Source organism: Podarcis vaucheri (assembly GCF_965113315.1).
Source record: "Podarcis vaucheri genome assembly, chromosome: 17".
NCBI classification, from domain to species: Eukaryota; Metazoa; Chordata; class Lepidosauria; order Squamata; family Lacertidae; genus Podarcis; species Podarcis vaucheri.
In genome coordinates, this window is record NC_138755.1 from 27,527,408 (window position 1) to 27,548,505 (window position 21,098).

General features: G+C 46.8%; 1 protein-coding gene and 1 long non-coding RNA gene across 2 annotated transcripts in view; both read left to right on the forward strand.

The window, feature by feature from the left end:
• The window catches only part of LOC309522205, a 218,734-nt gene that overhangs the window by 163,994 nt on the left and 33,642 nt on the right, over positions 1 to 21,098 (forward strand). The gene's annotated exons all lie outside the window — the stretch shown is intronic.
• Positions 8,258 to 21,098, forward strand: part of SNX30 (sorting nexin family member 30) — a 41,272-nt gene continuing 28,431 nt past the window's right edge. The window contains exon 1 of the mRNA XM_082205022.1: positions 8,258 to 8,517. Coding sequence (XP_082061148.1) covers positions 8,338 to 8,517 — 180 coding nt within the window. The 5' untranslated portion in view covers positions 8,258 to 8,337. The remainder of the gene's footprint in view (positions 8,518 to 21,098) is intronic.

A 21,098-nucleotide genomic window follows, 5' to 3' on the forward strand; every position in this document is an offset into this window, starting at 1 on the left:
AATAACAAAAATAATAGTAGGTAAAGATCGCACCCGGGTGGAGGGAAGTACTGGGCTGTGGGGGAGGGAGGTGAAGGGATTAATTGAAACTGTTAAAGATTGGTATAAGATTTAAGAGATTTAAATTTTCATAAAGATTCTATAAGGAAAGCAGAAAGCAGCAAGAAATATCAAGTAAAAGTATCGGAGAGGAGATCAGTGTAAATGAAAACGTGAGACTTATGGTTTTGTTACATATGGTTTTATTTTGGAGTTGTCTGTCTATTTTGGAGTTGTTTGTTGTAAAGAATGTATATTCTGTGAATAAAACAATTAAGGATAATAATAATAATAATATGAAGAAGATAGAACAGGACGTCCCTATTTTCATCGGAGAAATGTTGGAGGGTATGATGTATATGAATGGTGTTTTTATGTTTTTAATGCTGTAATGTAGCTCTGATTTTGTTTTCAAATGTGTTGTAAGTCACTTGGAGACGTCTGGGTATCAAGCAAGCAACAATGACATTTCAACACTACAATCACAAATAGCATCAACTATTAGGCCTCAGCTTCTGGCTGGCAGGGCAATCGCAATACATTTTGCCGCCTGAGGCAAAGAACAAAATGGCGCCCTCCCCTTCCACTTCTAGAATCCAACTGGCAGCAGAATCTTGCTTCAACACTGGGATGAGATGCTGCCCTGCCCTGGGGGCAGTAGACTAGGTTGGGTGGCACAAGGGAAACAGAGGGCTACTGGATGTTCTGCCCGGAGAGTCTGCTGTCTGAGGAAGCTGCCTCACTCTGCCTAATGGTAGTGCTGGCCTACAAAGCAATTAGAGGGGGAAATGACAACCATTTCTTCTAAAACATATATCCTAGGTTTTGCACAGTGAAGAAGTTGATTTGGGCCTTCGTACTCCCATTGTGTGGAGGACTGTAAAAACAGGGTTATGTTAAGAAAGGATTTAAAGAAAATGTACCAAAATAATTATTGCTGTTGATTTATAAAAAGTGTAGTCTGCTTTTTGCCCCAAAGTGATTTCTGCCATAAAATTCTGCAATCCTAAAAGCCAATCACAATTGAAACGTAGCTGTACAAACCAAGCAATATGAAAATCCTAGGATACTGTAGAGATGTTTTACAATAACTGAAAACAGGTTTGCCAGCAGATCCCAAATACTTGCTCCTGTGCCTTTTAAAGAACCATGAGTGGCAGAAATTAGTAGCAGGTTAAGCTTTCCGGACCTGGAGATAAATATTACCACCTGCTAATCCTGACAAATCAAACAGCTGACCAAGTCACAAGAGCAAGGGATGGTAATAAATAAAGGTAGCCACTTTAATGGGAAGGCACACGACAATATTTTCCAGCTTTTCTCACTATATTCAGCAGACTGTGAGCCAGTCCCCTATGTTAGGGTTCCTATATTTCAAAAGGTGAAAATCTGGACACAAAAGTTGCTGAGCTTGTGTGTGTGGGGGGGGGGGGTAGTAGCTGACATTTTTGAGCTATGTCCAGATTTTCCCAGACATTTTGCTGATTTCCACCTGGACACTGCTTATGACTGCAATATTCTGGGTTTGTCTGGGAACTTTGGATGTACAGAAATACCTATGATTCCCTATGTATATGCAATAAAAACTATGGCATTTTGGTTGTTCTTTTGAAGGAGACTGAACCGCAGGATGGCCTTGAATAGCTTTCCATTCCCAAACACAGGTGCCAACAGATCCAAGTATTAAAAAATAAAATAGAGAATTTCTAACACCAAAGTAACAGGTTATCTTCTTGTCCCCTATTGAGCAAATGCAACGACTGCGATAAAAATACATCTCAAGACACAAACCGAGCTTCAGTAATAGCAGAGCAGCATTTTTTTACTTCCATGCTCGCCAATAGCTCCTGACAAGGAATATGAAAATATACTACCCTGTGGATATTTTCCCATCAGTGCAAAATGTTACCAGCAATTGACCCAGGCCCCACTGAGGATAAAAGTCCCCTTTTATTAAAATGGCATGCTTCCACCATGTTAATGCTGTGTTATTCCCCACCCACCCACCCAGTGTTTGGGAAATGTTGTTTGATAGACAATAGTTTGACAAGTATCTGTAGTTATACAGACTGTTCATAGAGTGAAGGCACAAACCCCAATAACTTGCTGGAATAAATGCTTTCATTAATTTAAATGAGGGTGATCGGATGTGGAAAACGGCAGCATTCCTGCACCTTTAATAGCTGTGCAGGAGAGGGGATTTCAGCTAGTGTCTGTGGAGTGGGATTGCCTCTTCTGCAATATTAAAGGTGCAGAAGCCTCCCCACCCCCCACCTCCCACCCCCCGGTCACCCTAAATTCAACAGAATTAACTGCTAAGGAAGTGTTCAGGAATATTTTAATGTTCTCTCTCACTGCTGGTGTCAGTAGTTTTGTTAGTCCTCATTTAATCTGTGACAGCACGTGATTTCACAAATAGTTTTTGCATTTAGAAATAGTTTTAAATTATTTCACCAGATGGAGTTGCTAGATTTCGAACCCTCCCTTGAATAGCAGTTTAAATTACAATGATTAGCAAGTAATAATGTTTAGGTCCATGCCATTAAAAGCTTCACTTGCTGATTTCTGCCTTTCCAACCCTATGAAGGGGATGGGAGCAGACCAGCTGGCAATGATACAGCCTAGCGCTTGTAAAAATTAATCTTAAGGCATATTGTGTAAGAAGCCGTTAAATAAATATCAGCTGGTAAAGGGATCTGCAGGTGTGGAGCAATAATAGAAAGAGAAAGAGGACTTTTCCTGCTAACCTGTTTATTGAACAGTCATTCTGATTTGCTTGCTCAAAGCTTTTGTGGATGTTAGGCTATGTTTGGTCTTTATTGAGCATTCATTCTGATTTATTTACAGGGAGGTTATAATGACAATGAGCATTCCACCTGAATTGTTTGCCACAGCAGTTATAAACCTTCCCATTACTCATTTGTTCATCCCATACAACAGAGCACTTTAATCCACTTTAATTGCGTGAACCAAAATTTCCTGGATGTCTTTTCATCCCTCCTGCAAAATACTGTCTGGAGGCAATCAGAAAGAGAGGGCAGAATCTGTGAAGACGTGGAACAACAACTTAGACTTAGCAGCGAAATATAGAAAAGCACAAATGTTGCCAGCTGCCCTTTGCAAGGAGTCATGCATCTATCCACAAATAAAAACGGAAGTAGTAAAATACATGAAATGTATGAATAGCTTTTGGGCGGAAGGTTCTAGAGGGTTTGCTGTTCCAAAAGACATGAGAGTCAGTGTTTCGGGTGGGCTAAATATACTGTATCAGGACTGGGCACAATTGTATCACTGCTGCTGCTGCTGCTGCTACTAGTGGTAGAGTGTGCTCTGAAGGCATGGGAGTCTGGCACCGGCTAGTGCAGGGGTCGGCAAACTAAGGCCTGCGGGCTGGATCAGGCACACCTGGGTCATAAATCTGCCCCGCACCGCGAAGCCGGAACCTGTCGCGAAGCCAAGACTCCCGGCGATGGTGACAGGAGGGAGGGGCTGAGTGGCAGCAGCTCTGCCACCCAATTGCCGCACCTGGTTTACCTCAGTGGCGTTTGATTGGCAGAGACGCCCCCTCGCCATGCTGAGGTAAACTAGGCATGGCATCTGATTGGCAGAGCCACTGCTGCTCAGCCTCTTCCTGCCGTTGCAAGGAAGCAAGGCAGCGTCCACCACCGGCTCTGGCTCCTCTCACCTTTCCACCTCTGGAAGTCCGCTTTCCCTTCCCTGTCAGGTTCCACCTGCACCGCCAGGAGACGCTGCGTCTCGGAGCACAGCGGCACCCTGCTCTGCCATTGGATGCATGGACCCCAAGAGCCCAAGGACGCACATAATTGCAAGTAAGCTTCAATCGTTTCAAGGCCGCTTGTTCAGTGCTTGAAGAACTGCTCAAGCCCACTGAGATGAAATGCATTACGGATCGTGCCCGTCAGGAAATCTGAGCCTTTCTGCCTTATCAGGAGAAACTGGCCACTCTCCAGGCACCCGGCTTGATCTCCTTGTTGACCTCCTGTCTGCGTTTCCCGGCAAGATACAGGCTAGGTCACAATCGGCGATCCTCCTCAAGTGTGAGAAGAACACATCACTCTTCCTTGCTCCCTGCTCCCCCCAGGGAGGGGAAAGAGATAGACAGAAATGTATTTACATGCCTTTATTTCTGTCTTTGCAGCATTACAGAGAAACACGTCTGCTCTCTCCAAACTCCAACAGCAGAGAGACAAACTCCACCTCCTGCACTTCCTGTACAGGTCAAATTACACTCTGAGCTAATTCCAGCTGGCCCCCCCTCTTCTCTTATTCCAGCTCTGCCCCCATGCCACTTCTCTGGCCCGCCACAAGGTCTGAGGGACAGTGGACCAGCCTGTGGCTAAAAGAATTTGCTGACCCCTGGGCTAGTGCTTGGAAGGTGATTGTATGGAAACCACATGTGGCGCTTCCTGTTTGCCACCTGAGGCGAATATGCCACCGCACTGCCTCCCTTACTTACACTGTGGGGCATGTGAAGCAATGCCAGTGGCTTCCAAAGAGATCTTGTGAGATCTCACCAACGTCTTACAAGATCTCTTGTGTTCTGTGAAATCTCATGAGATTTCAGTGAGATCTTGCGAGATTTTGGTGAGCTCTTTGCTCATGGAGGCGCCACCTCTTGGCTTCCCTGCCATCTTGGGTTCCACAGGGGAAGAAAGGCAAGCTGTGAGTGTGTGAAAATATAGACAAATTATTTCCATATATAACTGACAAATTTTCCTTAGCGCATGCCTCATTGCAACCATCCCTCCAATCAATCACCATTTACTCCTGCTTTGTATGTGGATTACTGAGGTGCAAAGAGAAACACTTGTCCAAGCTGGATCTACGGCAACAGGGGGACCAGAGCTAAGACAGGTGGCCACCAGAGATCTTCACAGTTGTGGCACTCCAGGTGCAGAACATGGGTAGCCAGTAGCATAGTGTGGGAAGGGCCAAAGGAGAGGTTGTCCCAGATGCAAAATTGTTAGGGGTGCAAATTTTTAACAACTGGTGCTGCCTCAGTCCAGCTGTGCACTTCCATCTCTGGACTCCACTGAAAATAGCTTCTCCATATGAACCAGGAAGTGACCTCTCCAGATGACAGAATGACTTATTTTCTTATCTCTGTGGCTGTGATTTCCTCGGTGATGCAGATGCCATTAGACAGTTGAATGTGCATGTGTTCTCCATCTGTTCCCCTTTCTCCATGTGGCCCCGGGCGCTGGCAATCCACGCTACGCCACTGAGTCATAGAGGCAAAGGACAGAGTTCCTGCACCTTTAAGTGTGGTGTAGCAATTTTAGCCAGGGATTTCGTCATGCAAGCTACACCTGCTGAAATCCCCACTTCTACACAGCTATTAAAGGTGCAGGAGTCCCATATAATGTAGCTCTTTCTGGGCCAAGCCCAAATTCTGCTTTCCCAAATATAGAAAAGCATAGCATTCTTGATGCAGTTATGATGAGTCTGCTTCTGTGGCCATGCCACTTATCAACTTTGTTTTTTTTATAGCACTGGGGTCTTGTGTGGGACCAAGAGGAAGGTCAGGGTGGAGAGAACCTTGACACAATCTGGCGGTCATGGGTGAGTTTTAAAACCAGGACAGAACTTGGTGGGTCAAGAGTGAAGTCATGATGGAACCTGGTAGTCCTGGATAAGGCGAAATAGAAACCTGTTTGGTTACAGGTGAAGAGCCAAGGCAGAATCTCAAATTCACTTACTTTTCAGACATCCTGCTACTTATCTGATCAAATACAGCAGGAGTGAGGAATCTATAACCCACCCGATGTTGACAGACTCACATCAGCCCCAAGCAGCACAGGCTATGTTGAGGGGGGGTGGGGTGGGCACTGGAGTCCAACATCTGAGGCCCAAAAGTTATCGAACCTGGAAATACAGCTTAATGGGTACAACCATTAAAATACTGGCTGGTTGGCATCCCTATGATGACCTGTAAGGAAAAGTCTCCTGTTTTAAAGTCACCTCAGTCACTTTAGCAAGATGCTATCCTTCCTGTCTGCACATTGCAGAATACATAGCTTATTGTCACTTGGCATTTGGAATCAAGGAACATCTTTTTCTGATGCAGTTAGTGTCAAATGTAAAGATAAAACTGATGTTTATCAGAGACGAGGCCCAGAGAGGACAATTTGAATCAAACGAAAGCCAGAGAAGATTAGCAAGCAGAAAAACAGAGAGAGAGAAAGAGAGAGAGTGCACTATGTCAGATATGCTTTATTCACAGGAAGAATAAATCAGAGTTAATGGATCTTGGAGATTTTGTGATGTGCTGTTTGTAAGAAAATATTATTCCTCCTGCGCTGTTTAAAACACGAGCTATTCCTCGTTTTGATTGATTAAATGTGTGTGTGTGTAATACTAATATATCTATTGAAAGCAGTGAAAACGGGTAAGCATGTATATGTCAAATAATATTAAAGCAGCTACTGTGACTGGAGGATGCAGGGGAGATGGCTAAAGCTTTTGTTGCTGGTGGTGGGCTGGTGGGCGGCCAAACAAATGGACAGTGGTAGCAATGGTGAGGAGGGATGCAAACCTGCTCAGAGACGGGAAGCCCGCTGAAGGCCATCACACCCAAATCCTCATGTCCCCCCACCCCCAAGGACAAACCCTTAGAACCACCCCAAAGATCTTTAGTGGCTTGCAGCTGCACATGCAAAGCGACTTCACTGAAAAAGTGGAAGTGGTCTAAAATGTAGGCACTCCAGGGATGGTGTGATGGATACCTGTGATGGTCTATTCCAGGCAAGTCGAAAGTCCGTCTTGGGGGCCAAATTTGGCCCCCTGACCGGTTTTATTTGGCCCCGTGGCAGTTTATTTATTGGTGTCAAATCCAATAAATCCAATTTTTTAGGATCGAAGCTCAACAGCTTCAATCCTAAAAAATGGTCAGCAACTTCAACGGTTCACTTCATCAAATCTGGCCCTTTTTGAAGGAAATTTGGGCACCCCTGGTATTCACATGTACACACACACAGCATCGCTGCATGGGTGCTCTGCATGTCGGAACCAGCACCAACGGAATGGGGTTGGGGAGGAGGATAACCCCACGCCCCCCATACCAGCAAATTGAATGCACACAACACATTTAAGAACATCTCCTCAGGGAATAGCTCAGTCAGCAGAGCAGGAGGGGGGTGGGGTTGAGCCCCACGTTGGGCAAAACATTCCTGCGTTGCAGGTAGGGTTGCCACCTGTCCTGTATTATTCAGGATTGTCCTGTATAATGCAGAATTGTCCTGTATTTCAATGTGAAATGCTACATTCTGTATGGATACAGTTTTGCCCTGCACTTCAGGTCTTCTCTCTCAGCCACGTTAGGGATCCTCTCCAAATACATGTGTTTGAAAGGGTGTGCGAAAGGTCATGTATTTTATCTCCGGGTAGCCCAGCACAGACACATTTACAAATTCACGTGAACGTGTGTGCATGAGTGACAAATGCCAGATGGCCCATCTTGTGAGGCTGAAACGGATTATGGATTGCTTTGAAGTCACTTCAGCACCGATGGGGGGGGGGAAATCGCCCCCCGCCCTGTATTTTGCCAGAACAAAGGTGAGAGCCCTAGTTGCAGGGGGCAGTCTAGAGGACCTTGGGGGTCCCTTCCAACCATTCTACGATTCTCAAAACAAAGGGACGGGAACTGCGCAACCTTAACCCCAGTCTACTCAGAAGTAAGACCTGTTGAGTGTCGTGGGGTAAACGGGGTTGGAATCCACCAGCAGCATAAAAAGGCAGCCGGTGCTTCTTCCGCCAAAGAGGGATGCGCGCTGGCGGGCGCGAGAGAAATCCATTTCCCAGGGATCATCCGGGAAAGAGAGAGAGAGAGAGAAGAGGGGCGGCCGCCCCGCGGAGCAGCAGCGGGCGAGGAGGGAAGCAGGCGCCGCGGCTGCCGCAGGTCCCTCCTCCGCCTATGGCTGCTCTCCTTCTCTCGGCGCGGGGAGGGCGGAGCCTCGACGCTGAGCCTCTCCGGGGGAAATTGCTCCGAGGAGCCGCGGCCGCCGCCGCTGCTGCTGCTGCAACGTCGAGTCTTTCCGAGGCGCGCACGCGCTGGTGTTTCCTGCGCGGGGCGGGCTGGGGGCGGCTCCGGGCGCGCAAAAGGCGCGGGGCGGAGAAGGCGCGCGGGGCTCTGCCCGTCACGGCCGCTTCCCTCCGCCCCTTTCCCGGCCAGCCCAGGAGCGGAGCGTCCGCGCGGCCTCCGGACGGTCGCGGGCTCGGCGAGGCTTCTTCCCCTCCTCTCGGGCCGGGCTCCGTGGCCCTCGCTGCTCCGCCTCCGCCATGTCCGCTGCCGCGGGCGGCGGCGGCGGCGGGGCGGGCACTCCCAAGGCGCTGCCTTCGTCGGGACCCAAGTCTCTGCGGGAGATGCCGCACCCGCTGGCCGCCTCCAGCAGCGAGGAGGCGGGCGCCGAGCTGACGCCCAGCCCGGACTTGCAGCTGCCGCGCAGCATCGCCGACAAGGTAGCGGCCGCCGGTGGGGCCTGCGCGGGGCGAGGGCTGGGCTCGGTTCTTCTCCTGGCTTCCGGGCGCGCGTGGTTGATCTGGGTCGTGTGAATGCGTTTCTTTGCCATGGACAGCTGGGTCGCTCAGGGCTGCAAGAGAGTAAGCTGCAGTGTAGGAAACGTGCAAAAAGCAAGGGGGCATGTGTGCAAGAGGGACTTCAGCGTGCGAGCCAACTCCTTGGGGCTGAGGACCCTTCGCCCCCCCCCAAAATTGAGCTCCCCCCCAAAGTTGATGGGCATTGCCATTCAAATTATGTCCATGCACCACGTCATGTGATCAATGGTGTAAGGCGAGGCTTACCTGAGTCCCCTCAATATTTTATTCAAGTTGGCACCCCTGGACTTCAGCCTTCCACCAACATCTTGCCCCCTTCGCTAAGTTGGTGAAATGGTGGGAATCTTTTTTTTTTTAAAAAGTCCCCTTCCAGTCTTTTTTTGCCTGTTGTCCTCTCCTTTTGTGTTTGTGTGTAAGCAACCCATCTGAGTATATTTTGGCTCCGACACAGCCAAGGCAAGAATGGGAAAACAACAAAGCAACTTCTGTTTTGGGCTGGTAATAAGGACACAGTAATTTGTGATGGTGTGTTGACTCATCCGTGTTGAAAGTGCGTGGAGGACACTTGTGCGGAGGTTGGGTTTGCAGTGCTGTCACAAATGTAGGCTGTGTTGCAAGCGTGGGGCGCAGTGAAGCAACCCCTGGCTCCGTGCCAGGCTCTTTTCCTATCTGCCAGTTTGGTGTGTATTGGTTTGTGCACCTGACCTGGATGACCCAAATGGGTTGGCTTCCTTTTCTGGAGTTGCCTCTGCTCCACCTTTAAGACAAGTCCTCCCTGGGGGAGTCAGCAGTATATTTAAGAACAACCCAACACTACTGCGAGTTAGGTGTGTCCACCAGAAGCCATTACCTGTTGGGAAAGGTTCTCAGAAACTGCATCGCTTACCTCTTTGATTCCTAACTTAGGACAATTGAAGAAGTGCAGAGGTGATCAAGGCCTGTATTTGCTGGCACTTTGGGGTATTCTTAGCGGACTTTAAATGGCATGTGGATGTCTTGGAAGTTGGTTCTCGGAGCCCCAAATGGTAGAATGACTAAAGAGCTTGGCACAGATGCCCAGGCATTAAGCAAGTTCCTGTCCTCATTTTAAACATAGGTGTCTTCTTGGATGTACGTGTAGTGAATACTCAAGACCATGGGTAGACAAACTAAGGCCCAAGGGCTGGATCGGCCCAATCACCTTCTAAATCCGCCCCACGGACGGTCTGGGAATCAGCATGTTTTCACATGAGTAGAATGTGTCATTTTATTTAAAATGCATCTCTGGGTTATTTATGGGGTCTTCCTGGTGTTTTTACATGAGTAGAATGAGTGCTTTTATTTAAAATGCCTCTCTGGGTTATTTGTGGGGCATAGGAATTCGCTCATCTCCCCCCCCCCCAATATACAGTGGTACCTCGGGTTACATACGCTTCAGGTTACATACGCTTCAGGGTACAGACTCCGTTAACCCAGAAATATTGCTTCAGGTTAATAATAATAATATTATTATAGAATATATAATATAATAATATATTCAGGTTAAGAACTTTGCTTCAGGATGAGAACAGAAATTGTGCTCCGGTGGTGCGGCAGTAGCAGGAGGCCCCATTAGCTAAAGTGGTGCTTCAGGTTAAGAACAGTTTCAGGTTAAGTACAGATCTCCGGAACGAATTAAGTACTTAACCTGAGATACCACTGTAGTCCGGTCCCCCACAAGGTGTGAGGGACAGTGGACCGGCCCCCTGCTGAAAAAGTTTGCTGACCTCTGCTCAAGATACTATAGTCTGAGGCTCTGACAACATCTTATCTGGCATGAGAGAAGATTCTGCCCCAGTTAAGCATAGCTTGAGCTGTGTAAAACTGTATAACTTGAGCTGCAAAATATTGGTGCCTTAAGCAACCAGAGGCATAGCAGTGGTCTGAATTTATTTATTTACAAGTTTATTTACAAGCTTTTTGAGCAACCCCCTCCACAGAGCAGCTTACAAATTCCTGGAAGTAAGTCAAGAGCATTGGCCTTGCTCCCTTTCCAAAAGCGACTGCACATTTCCTTCCCTGTGTTCTGAGTACCTCACTTCAGCTGGGGCTTCCTATGCTGCTCCTGAGATTTGTAGGGCAGAAGGCAGGGGAAGAGGGACTGTATATGAAGCTGGAGCTGGTGACATGCAGAGCCACCACTGGACGAGTTGCAAGTAAGAAGGCAGGCAGGTTCTTTTGCCGCTGTGCACCAGTCTCCAGTGCTTCCTTCCTTCCTGAGTACCACAGTTGGTTGCTGCGTTGTGACCCGAAAAGAGATAAGTGCAAGCAACTTAGCTTCATAGCTTTTTCCCCAGGTGTTGCTGTCAAGAGCAGTGGCGTACCGTGGGTTGTCAGCACCCGGGGCAAGGGCAAGTAATTTGCGCCCCCTAACCCGTGGATTTGCGCCCTCTAACCCGTGGATTTGCGCCCCCTAACGCTAACCCCCAGATGTTGCGCCCGGTGCAGCCGCCCCCCTGCACCCCCCACGCTACGCCACTGGTCAAGAGAGGTCATGTGTTTGCAGGCTGCAGGGGAAAGTCTGTGGCTTGCCTTGAGAAATCTGGCAGGTGCAACAAATGTATTGGTTTTGAGTCCTTTCTCAGGACGCGTCAGAAGGGACTCTGCAAAATACGCTGGAGGAGAGCCACCTTAACTTGTGTGTGTTCCACGCACCAACCCAAAACTCTGCAGATTTGTTGTGGTTTTAATAGCTGCACACGGGGGCAGTGTAGTAATTAACCACCTTGAGAGTTTTACACAAGCGGCAGTTCCGCATGGTACAACATCATGTAATTGGATTCCCATGAGGTATCAATCTTGTACCAGGTGTGTGAACAAACAATAGGCCTCCGTTCCTTATACCTGGGCTACATGATGATGGAAGGTTTGAGTTACCCTGGGATGCATTGCTTTGTTGACAGCAAGCCAGTGGATTTCAAGCCACTGGGACCCTTTCCATCCTTGCCTTCCAAAGGACTCTTGTGTGACAGCTCCGGTCAGGATTCCTGCTTGTTCCTTTTTGGTCATGAAGGGTTGATTTACCGTAAGTTCCACGGCCTGCTTTTTCTTAGCCGTGTGGGAGCTGCTGCTGCTGTATGAATTGTCCCATCTGTGCCACTCGGATAACGTTGGAAGTGCTACATCAGATAAGTTGCTGCTGTGCAAGATGAGAATTGGCCATGGGTGGGCAAACTAAGGCCCGGGGGCCAGATCTGGCCCAATCGCCTTCTAAACCCTTCCCTTGGAAGGTCCAGGAATCAGCGTGTTTTTACATGAGTAGAGTGCCATTTTATTTAAAATGCATCTCTGGGTTATTTGTGGGGCCTGCCTGGTGTTTTTACATGAGTGGAATGTGTGCTTTTATTTAAAATGCATCTCTGGGTTATTTGTGGGGCATAGGAATTCGTTCATTTCCCTCCCCCCCAAAAATATAATCTGGTCCCCCCACAAGGTCTGAAGGATAGCGGACTGGTCCCCTGTTGAAAAAGTTTGCTGACCCCTGGTATTGGCCTTTTCCTGATCTGGAGCTTTCACTTTTAACCAGCACAGGAAGGTTGCACCAGCAGTGTTCAAAATTAGCCAGATGCCAGGCACATTTTGCACCTGGCTGTTGGCCACTTGCAACCAAGTGAAGATTCCTGGGTGCCAGGATGGCACCTGATATCTCAACCATCGGGAGATGCATTCTTGGCAATCATCAGATCTGGGTAGTTTTCACATGCTAATACTCCATCCTGTAGAATTCTATCAGTTATATTTTATCTGCACAATTCAGAATGGATTTCTGGAACCAAAATGCTATTTCTGTGCAGCCTGAGCAGGAGCAGTCAACATTAAGAAAAAGAGGTCGGAATAGGCCAATATATAATGTGGACTGTCCCTGGATCAAGTGACTTTTCTTCTTTTAAGTTCTCAAAGTTCTCAGCCTAGCTCTGAACTAGCCAGATGTTTAACTGAGAATCAATCACAATCAGTCCATCATTTTAAAAATAAGACTTTAGAGCTGTCTTGCCCCAAAATGGCAACAAGACATTTTTGGTGACAGCAACCTTGGTTTAAGGAGCCATTTGGCACCTAGATTGTATATCTGAGTTCTTGACACTTCACCAGCCCCAGACTTATTGGGTCACTGTTGTACCTTGTGCTGAGACAAGGGACAACAGGAATGTAGTTTCAGGCAATTGAACTGAGCGAAGGATTGGGGTCAAACCTGGCCAGAAGCTTCATGCCCCGCCCCCCCCATGGAGAGGTTATGTAGGAAAATATACTTTGCATGTTTTTAGCAGCCATTAACTGCTGCTGAACCAGAGCTGAACCTTGATATCAAAATAGATCTTTATAAAGGCTCCAACTGTGGCTTGAAGTAAACCCTGCTCTCCCCCTATTTTGAAGACACACTGACATCTTGACTGTGTTTGACAACAATTTAGCAGTTTTTGCAAGCATGTTTAATATAGAGAGACAGCAGCTATATCCAGTTAGGCCTGCATGTAGAAAGGTCTGTTCAAGCCCTCTTCCCGGGATTTGGACCTGAATGCTGTGCCTCTCTTTCTTGAAATGTGTGGACTGTGGAAGCTTCATTGAGATCTGTTGTTATGGCCCATACCTGCTGAGAAGCAGAGTTGGGTAGGGGTTTTTTGTTTGGTCTTCACAATGCATTTTGGAACATGGCACTTTCATTGTTTAGAGGCTGGCATTAGGCGAATCCTTGTGTAGCAGCCAAGCAACGTTCGTGTGCTGCTATCCAGTTTCTCTACACTTGGTTGGTATGTGACTGTGAGTGTTCCTTGAAGGCATCGGTCCTAGATAATCTGCACCAGCTTCGTACTGCTGGGAATCTGGGTGGTGGAAGCTTGATGTTGACCTTGTCTCAGATCTGTTACCATAAATATGCTTTAGCCTGAAGAGTGTATCATGTATAGCAGGGATGGAGAACCTCTTCCAGTCAGGGAGATGAATTCTTTCATGCCCAAGAGGCAAGAAGTGGGTGGAGCAACGGACATAACTCTTATTTTTCTACAGCAGGCTACATTTCAGCCGCTGGGAACTGGGTACATTGACCTTATTATGTCTGCACTTTATCAGCTGTTCTGCCTCCAAGGCCCCATTTAAAGGGCTGGTTTTAACCTTTCAAAGCCCCAAATGTTTGAGACTAGGTTACCTGAAAGTCTGCTGCCTTCCCTGTGTACCTATCTGAACCTTAAGGTCCTCTTTAGTGGTCCTACTCGTAGCCCTCCAAGTTAATGAAGTTAATAAAGAGAGGTGGGTGAACCTCCAAGGACAGGGCCTTTTGGGTAGTGGCATCTCAGTTATGCAACAGGCTTTTCAGAAAGCTTTGCCTGGGTGGTGGTTTGGTGCCAGGGGTGGTGGTTGTTGTCGTTCACCTAGCCGTTTTAAATAAGCTCTGTATTCTGACCCTATTTTTCTTTTTAAAAATCTGTTTGTAACTTTTGTAACTTGTGATGGTGTTTGCATACAGTCATACCTCATGTTATGTCTGCTTTATGTTACGTTCTTTCAGGTTACATCCCACGGCGACCCGGAAGTACCGGAAAGGGTTACTTCCGGGTTTCGCCGCTCGCACATGCGCAGAAGCGCAAAATGGCTTCGCATGCATGCGCAGAAGTGGTGAATTGAAACCCGCGTGTGCGCAGATGCGCCGCTGCGGGTTGCACTCTTTTCATGTTGCGAACGGGCCTCCGAAACGGATCCCATCCGCAACCAGAGGTAGCACTGTATATGTATTTTCTTTAACTGTTTGACATTTTTGTGTCTTTTGCTTATTTATTATAATTCACCCAGGGAATTTTATGTTATGAGGCTGCATAGAAAGATGTAAAATGGGACATGACATGAAGTGGCTGGTGGGAGTCCTAACGGTTAGGATTGAGCAACCCTTCACCCTTGTTGTTTCTGTCTTGGGAACTGCAAATAATATTCATGGGACAATGAAGTTGCCATTATTAAGCTAGGGTTATCTCTAAGTGTGTTAAAAGTGTAGTCCCTCCCCCCCAAGAGACCTCTTAATAGTCATGATGACCTACAAAACAAAGGTGTCTGGCTTGAAGGAACCCTCAGCCAACCATTTGCTAACTTCTGGGAAAGTCTCTGTCCTGTGGAAACTGGTAAGGTAAAGGGACCCCTGACCATTAGGTCCAGTCGTGGCCGACTCTGGGGTTGCGGTGCTCATCTCACTTTATTGGCCAAGGGAGCTGGCGTACAGCTAGCATGACTAAGCCGCTTCTGGCAAACCAGAGCAGCGCACGGAAATGCCGTTTACCTTCCCGCCAGAGTGGTACCTATTTATCTACTTGCACTTTGCTGTGCTTTCAAACTGCTAGGTTGGCAGGAGCAGGGACTGAGCAATGGGAGCTCACCCCGTTGCGGGGATTCGAACCACCAACCTTCTGATCGGCAAGTCCTAGGCTCTGTGGTTTAACCCACAGCGCCACCCGCGTCCTTACATGGAAACTGGTAGGGAGGAGCAATTTGTTCTGGAGCAGCTTGGTGTGTACAAGGGATACATATGCAACAGCACTGAGATACCTGCCATCTCTTGCACGTGTCAAGTGTACAGTGTGTGTACATATGCTCCCATCCTTTCAATGGCTGATTTTGAAACAAGTAGTTTCTGTTTCAGTCGGTGTAGCACAGTGGCATTTAGCAACTCATGTATGAACTGGGAGGTCCCCAGCTGAAATGCATTTCCATCAAACTTGCAAGCTATTCTTCAGCAAGCTGTTCTGTTGGCCTCCACCCATAAAAAGGGCAAAAATACTGGTGCACCTTACTGAATTGTTCCAAGGAGCCATGAGACCGTGTCTGTGAAATGCTCTGGAGTATCTAATGCAGCCGTTTCCAGACTTCAGTGTCTGTATGTTTGCACCACTTGAATTTTGCTGGGAGCCTTGGCGCATCTCTGAATTAGCTTCCTTCTCCAGTGGCGGCATCATCATCAAAACCAGCACAGCGTTAGGAAAGTCTTGTACCCCCTAGGACAGAGTGCTGAGAAGGGCTCTCTGAACTGGTGTGTAGTAGAGAAAGAATTGTAGACAGTGCCAGCATATTGTGAAAAATCACAAGCCCTCGGTCCTTTGCTAGCCACTCTGTTGGATAAAATTGAACCTTGTCAAAATGGCCTTGAATCTCCATTGGCAAAAAGAATTAAGTGCAGGGCAAAATACTGAAACAAATTATTTTTAACTGATCCGCAGGTTTTCTATAGAGCACCCACATGGGAGCTCAATTCCATGAGCCGCTTGTTTGAAACCTCTGATCGAAGGCAGTCTGCAAATGCTGAGTTGTACTGGCCCTTCTTGCATATCTACTCCTAATCATGTGAAAGGGAAGCAAGATTGCACTATCGTGCTAAACAGGCAGCAGTGGGGTTTGCAGAGTGCAGAATGTATGGGCGCAGCCAGGACCCACAGCACCCACTTCCTCTCCATACACTTAGTATAAGCATGAAGGCAACTTGCGAAATGGGCTTGTGACTTGTGGTGAGCCGCCACTCACAGCCCTAGTGTCTGGCTTACCAAGAGACTTGCTGTAGCTAACCACGTACTCATAAGAACTTGCAGCAACTGCAAGGCATGATGATGAATGGCAACATCTTTAGGGTTTTTATTTCATCTTTTGCTTTCTAAGTGTACATTCCCTGTCAACAACACACACACCGAAACACTGCATGTAACCTTTCTGGTGAAGGTGTTTGTGGGAGTTTAATCTCCCTGGACTTGCGTGTCAGCAGTACAGTGGTACCTCAGGTTAAGTACTTAATTCGTTCCAGAGGTCCGTTCTTAACTTGAAACTGTTCTTAACCTGAAGCACCACTTTAGCTAACGGGGCCTCCTGCTGCTGCTGCGCCGCCGGAGCCCAATTTCTGTTCTTATCCTGAAGCAAAGTTCTTAACCTGAAGCACTATTTCTGGGTTAGTGGAGTGTGTAACCTGAAGTGTATGTAACCTGAAGCGTATGTAACCCGATGTACCACTGTATGTTGTTTATTGAAGAGTTTAGATCTACTTTTGTAATGTCATGAGGCCTTGTATTTATGTGCTGGCCTGGTAGTCATAGTCTAGGTATAGGTGAAGGGGATGATGGAGGAGGAGGAGGAGGAGTGGAGCAATCTCTCTTCCTCTTCTGCACCCAGCATAGACACTGGGCTATAACAGGCAGGAAGGCCCAGCCCTGAACATCCAGTGTAGAAAGGAAGTGTTTCATCCCTCCATGCAGCAGGCTAGTGATTTGGGGGATGTGGGGAAGAAGTATTAGAAACTAGGATAGAAAAGCTATTTGCCACATGGCTCCTGCGACCTTGGTTATGGGTACAGAAATAGAAAGTCTAGTCGCCATTTTGTCATTTTACAGATGTGACTTACGCAGCGGCACGGGAAGCGGTGCAGCAACCCTACTTGGGAGTCAGGGAGAGAGGCATTTCTCCTCCTGCACCTTCAGCATCAGCAGCGGCAATTTTCTTCTTGAGTCTCAGTCTCCATACATGACAAGAAGGCTTCTTGAAGTGCTCACGTTCTGGCAATCCCCAGTCGCAAAATGCACCTGGTGCCTGGCTAATTTCCAACACTGGAGCAGTTGAATACAGTTTGGGCTTATTTACAAGTCTGTCCTAAACTGTATAAAATTAATGCCCTTCCTTTATACAGGTATTAAGATGCCCACAGACTTGACAACCACTTAAATATTGTGATTGCTGTATTTCTAATCAAATGCACAAAATAGCTGCGCATTTAGCTGAATAAGCACTCTGGCTAATTCTCCCACCCCTTTTTATACAGGCTATCAGTTGTTACTAATGATAACAATATATCATCTAGTAGCAGTCAGTTTCTCTTGGAATGCCAGTTGGCCAATAGGAGGGCAAGTACTGCTGTGCTGAAGTCCTGCTTATGGGTTTTCCAAAGGGTATGTGGTTGACCGGTATGAAAACAGAATGCTGGACTAGTTGGGTCTTTGGTCTGATTCAGGAGGGCTGTTACATTCTTGCAGGCTAGAATTTTACATTTGAAATTGAAATACTACCTGCTCCTTCAGATTTCTTTTGTGCAGTGGGCATTTTGACAATTGATGATCCAATAGCTATTGCATCAACTTCCAAGGCTCCATACGGTTGTCTGTGATGTGAGAATAGGAGCCAGATACAAAGCAGCGACTGGCTTGTGCGTTAGGCAAAGTGATAATTCACGTGCTGTCAAGGTTGGCTGCTTAGCTTTTATCAGGTTGAATTACTTCCCTGTTCCTTTAAAAGGTTACAGTAGCTTCCTCCATATTGATATTGGCTAAAGAGGATAAAGTTGATTAACTGCAGATTGTTCTTGGGTGCAGTCCAGTGGAAGATCTATAATTTTAAAAGCCGTAGGGATATCTTAAGGGTTTCCCCCTGACTTGTGGAATAAAAGCATTGAAGTGGGCCCGTTACAGGAAAATGAATCTTTTTATGTAAGTGCAGTGGCACTACATAATTTCATATTTTTTTTAATATTGAAAAACTTGAGGCTTCTTTTGAAGAATGGTCTTCTGAGATGCTTCAGAATGGTGGTTGTGTGCATCATAGTCATTACACTGGTTTAGATGAACACCCTAACTGGTCTTGTCCACTTCAGTCCAGGTGTTAAAGCAGGCTTCCTCAACCTCCAACCTTCCTCCTTCCAGATGTTTTTGGCCTACCATTCTCATGATCCCTAGCTAGCAGGACCAGTGGTCAGGGATGATGGGAACTGTAGTCTCAAAACATCTGGAGGGCCGAGGTTGAGGAAGCCTGTGTTAAAGAATTACGAAGGACTTTTGGCTTCCCAAATAGGAGTCAGCTTGGATCTCCACGAGTCTCCAGTTTATTGCAGTGCAGTGGATGATATTTGGATGTGGCTTGATTTCAGACTGCAGAACTGTTCCCGCTCCATATGGTAATGGATTTATGTATTGGGTGGGTTATTTCCCATATTGGCACCAGGAGCCCTGCTTGGATGGTGGAGAGACAAGCATAGAGAGTACTCACATCATCTGTACTAGTTGCGATCTGTAAACTCTTGTTGCATCATGAGATTCAGCCATAGAGGCATAATTCTACAGAAGCCACCAGTCTGCAGAGGTGATTTATGAATCTGGGCTGAACATGAACCTCATGAAGCTTTATGAATGAGTGGTGCTATTTTAGCTGAATCTAATCTTGCGGATATGTTGGAATAAATTAAGAACCGTGTGGTGCATGTTTTCTCCTTAAACTTCTAGGGATATTATGATTGGCAAGTGAAATCTGCTCATCTGAAGCAATTCATTCACTGCCATACAATTTTTTTTAATGACCATTGCCTGTCACAGCTTGTCTCACTTTAACCAAATGGCTAATACAGCTTTGCTTCCCCTCCCACTACTTGGATTTGGGATGGAGTTGGGAGACCATTAGTCCATCATGGGAGAGAAAGATGTGAGGTGCTTTCACTGGACATTTTAAAGTGCAAATTATTGTGTAATAGGCTTGGGAAATCTTGACGGAGCTTAAATTATGTTGTGGAACTGCTTGGCACATTATTCTGCTTCACTTCATTCATAATGTTTCAATAAAGTCATGCTGGTTTTTACATCCTGTTCCTTAAATAATTCGCTTAGACGTTTCATTGATTGCAGCGGAGCTTGATTTCTAATTGTGTTATTAGAGTTAACAGTTTTCACCCGTAACAACGGAATTCAGAATGGTGGAAATGACTGATAAGGGAAGCCAGGACAGAAATGTCTTCACAGACACAAAATCAACTTACAAAATTCACTGTCCCAAGATAAGGTAAAGGACCCCTGGATGTTTAAGTCCAGTCAAAGGCAACTATGGGGTTGAGGTGCTCATCTTGCTTTCAGACCGAGGGAGCTGGCGTTTGTCCATAGGCAGCTTTCCGGGTCATGTGGCCAGCATGACTAAACCGTTTCTGGCGCAACGGAACACCGTGATGGAAAACCAGAGCGCACAGATACGCTGTTTACCTTCCCACTACAGCGGTACCTATTTATCTACTTGCACTGTTGTGCTTTTGAACTGCTAGGTTGGCAGGAGCTGGGACAGAGCAACGGGAGCTCACCACGTCATGTCCCATGATAACAATGATACTGACTGTGAAATTGGACAGTTTTTTAAAAAAGTAGACTAATTCATGACATGGAGCCTATTTGTTCAGAGGTAGTTCACATCTTAAGCTCAAATGCTGAGGACAAACGGGGAAGGTTGCTGCTTTTATAATCTGGGAGCTTTCCGGGGAAAATCTGCATAATAAGAATAACTTTACTTAAGCCTATTGCAGTCTTACTGTTCTTGGGGGCAAAATAAACTAACAGTCTTAGTAGAGATATCTCATGCTTGAAAGGAATTTCCCAAGATGGTGCACATATTCAGATTTCCAGAGGCTAACTGCTGATGTCACCCATTGGGCAAAACAGTCCATTGGAACTTTCCCTCCTCGATGGTAGACTCATAGAGTTGGAAGGGACCAATGCAGGAATCTTTCATCCAACGTGGGGCTTGATCCCACAATCCTGAGATTAAGAGCCTCATGACCTATTGACTGAGCCAACTTAGAAAGAGGAGTGGCTTCTCATTTCCCGTTGCACTTTTTTTAAAGAAGATGGCAGGGAGGTACTGCTAGTGTTTCATGCACAACCCCCTGCTGAGGTCCAGCGCTGAGGGTCTTCTGACGATTCCCTCATTGCGAGATGTGAGGTTACAGGGAGCCAGGCAGAGGGCCTTCTCGGTAGTGGCGCCTGCCCTGTGGAACGCCCTCCCATCAGATGTCAAGGAAATAAACAACTACAGTCATACCTCGGGTTACAGACGCTTCAGGTTGCGTGTTTTCGGGATACGGACGCAACGAAACCTGGAAGTACCGGAACGGGTTACTTCCGGGTTTCGGCGCAGAAGCACTAAAGCATGCTTTGCGCATGAGCAGATGCGCCGAATCGCAACCTGTGCATGCACAGATGTGACGCTGCGGGATGCAAATGTGCCTCCCACACAGATTATGTTCGCAACCCTAGCGTCCACTGTATCTGACTTTTAGAAGACATCTGAAGGCAGTCCTATTTAGGGAAGTTTTTAATGTCTGATATTTTATTGCATTATCATTATCATTATCATTAATTCTGTTGGGAACCGCCTAGAGTGGCTGAGAAAACCCAGCCAGATGGACGGAGTATAAATAATAAATTATTATTGTTTATTTTGGGCTTCTTAGTGCTGGGGAGCAGCAGGCAGATGGATGGATGGCAGTCCTGCCTGAGGAGGAATCCAGCTGATAAAATAATATCTGTCACCCAGGCCATCATTTTTAAAAGTAGCAGCTATCAACACAAGGTTTAAGTGGTAGAATAGAACTGGGTGCAGTGAAGAGAATCTCGCACATTTGTGACTGATGTTCTTCTTTGCCACTTAAATCCAAAGCAATGTGCCAGGTGGCATGATGACAGCCTCTTCCTGGTATTTAATGAGTG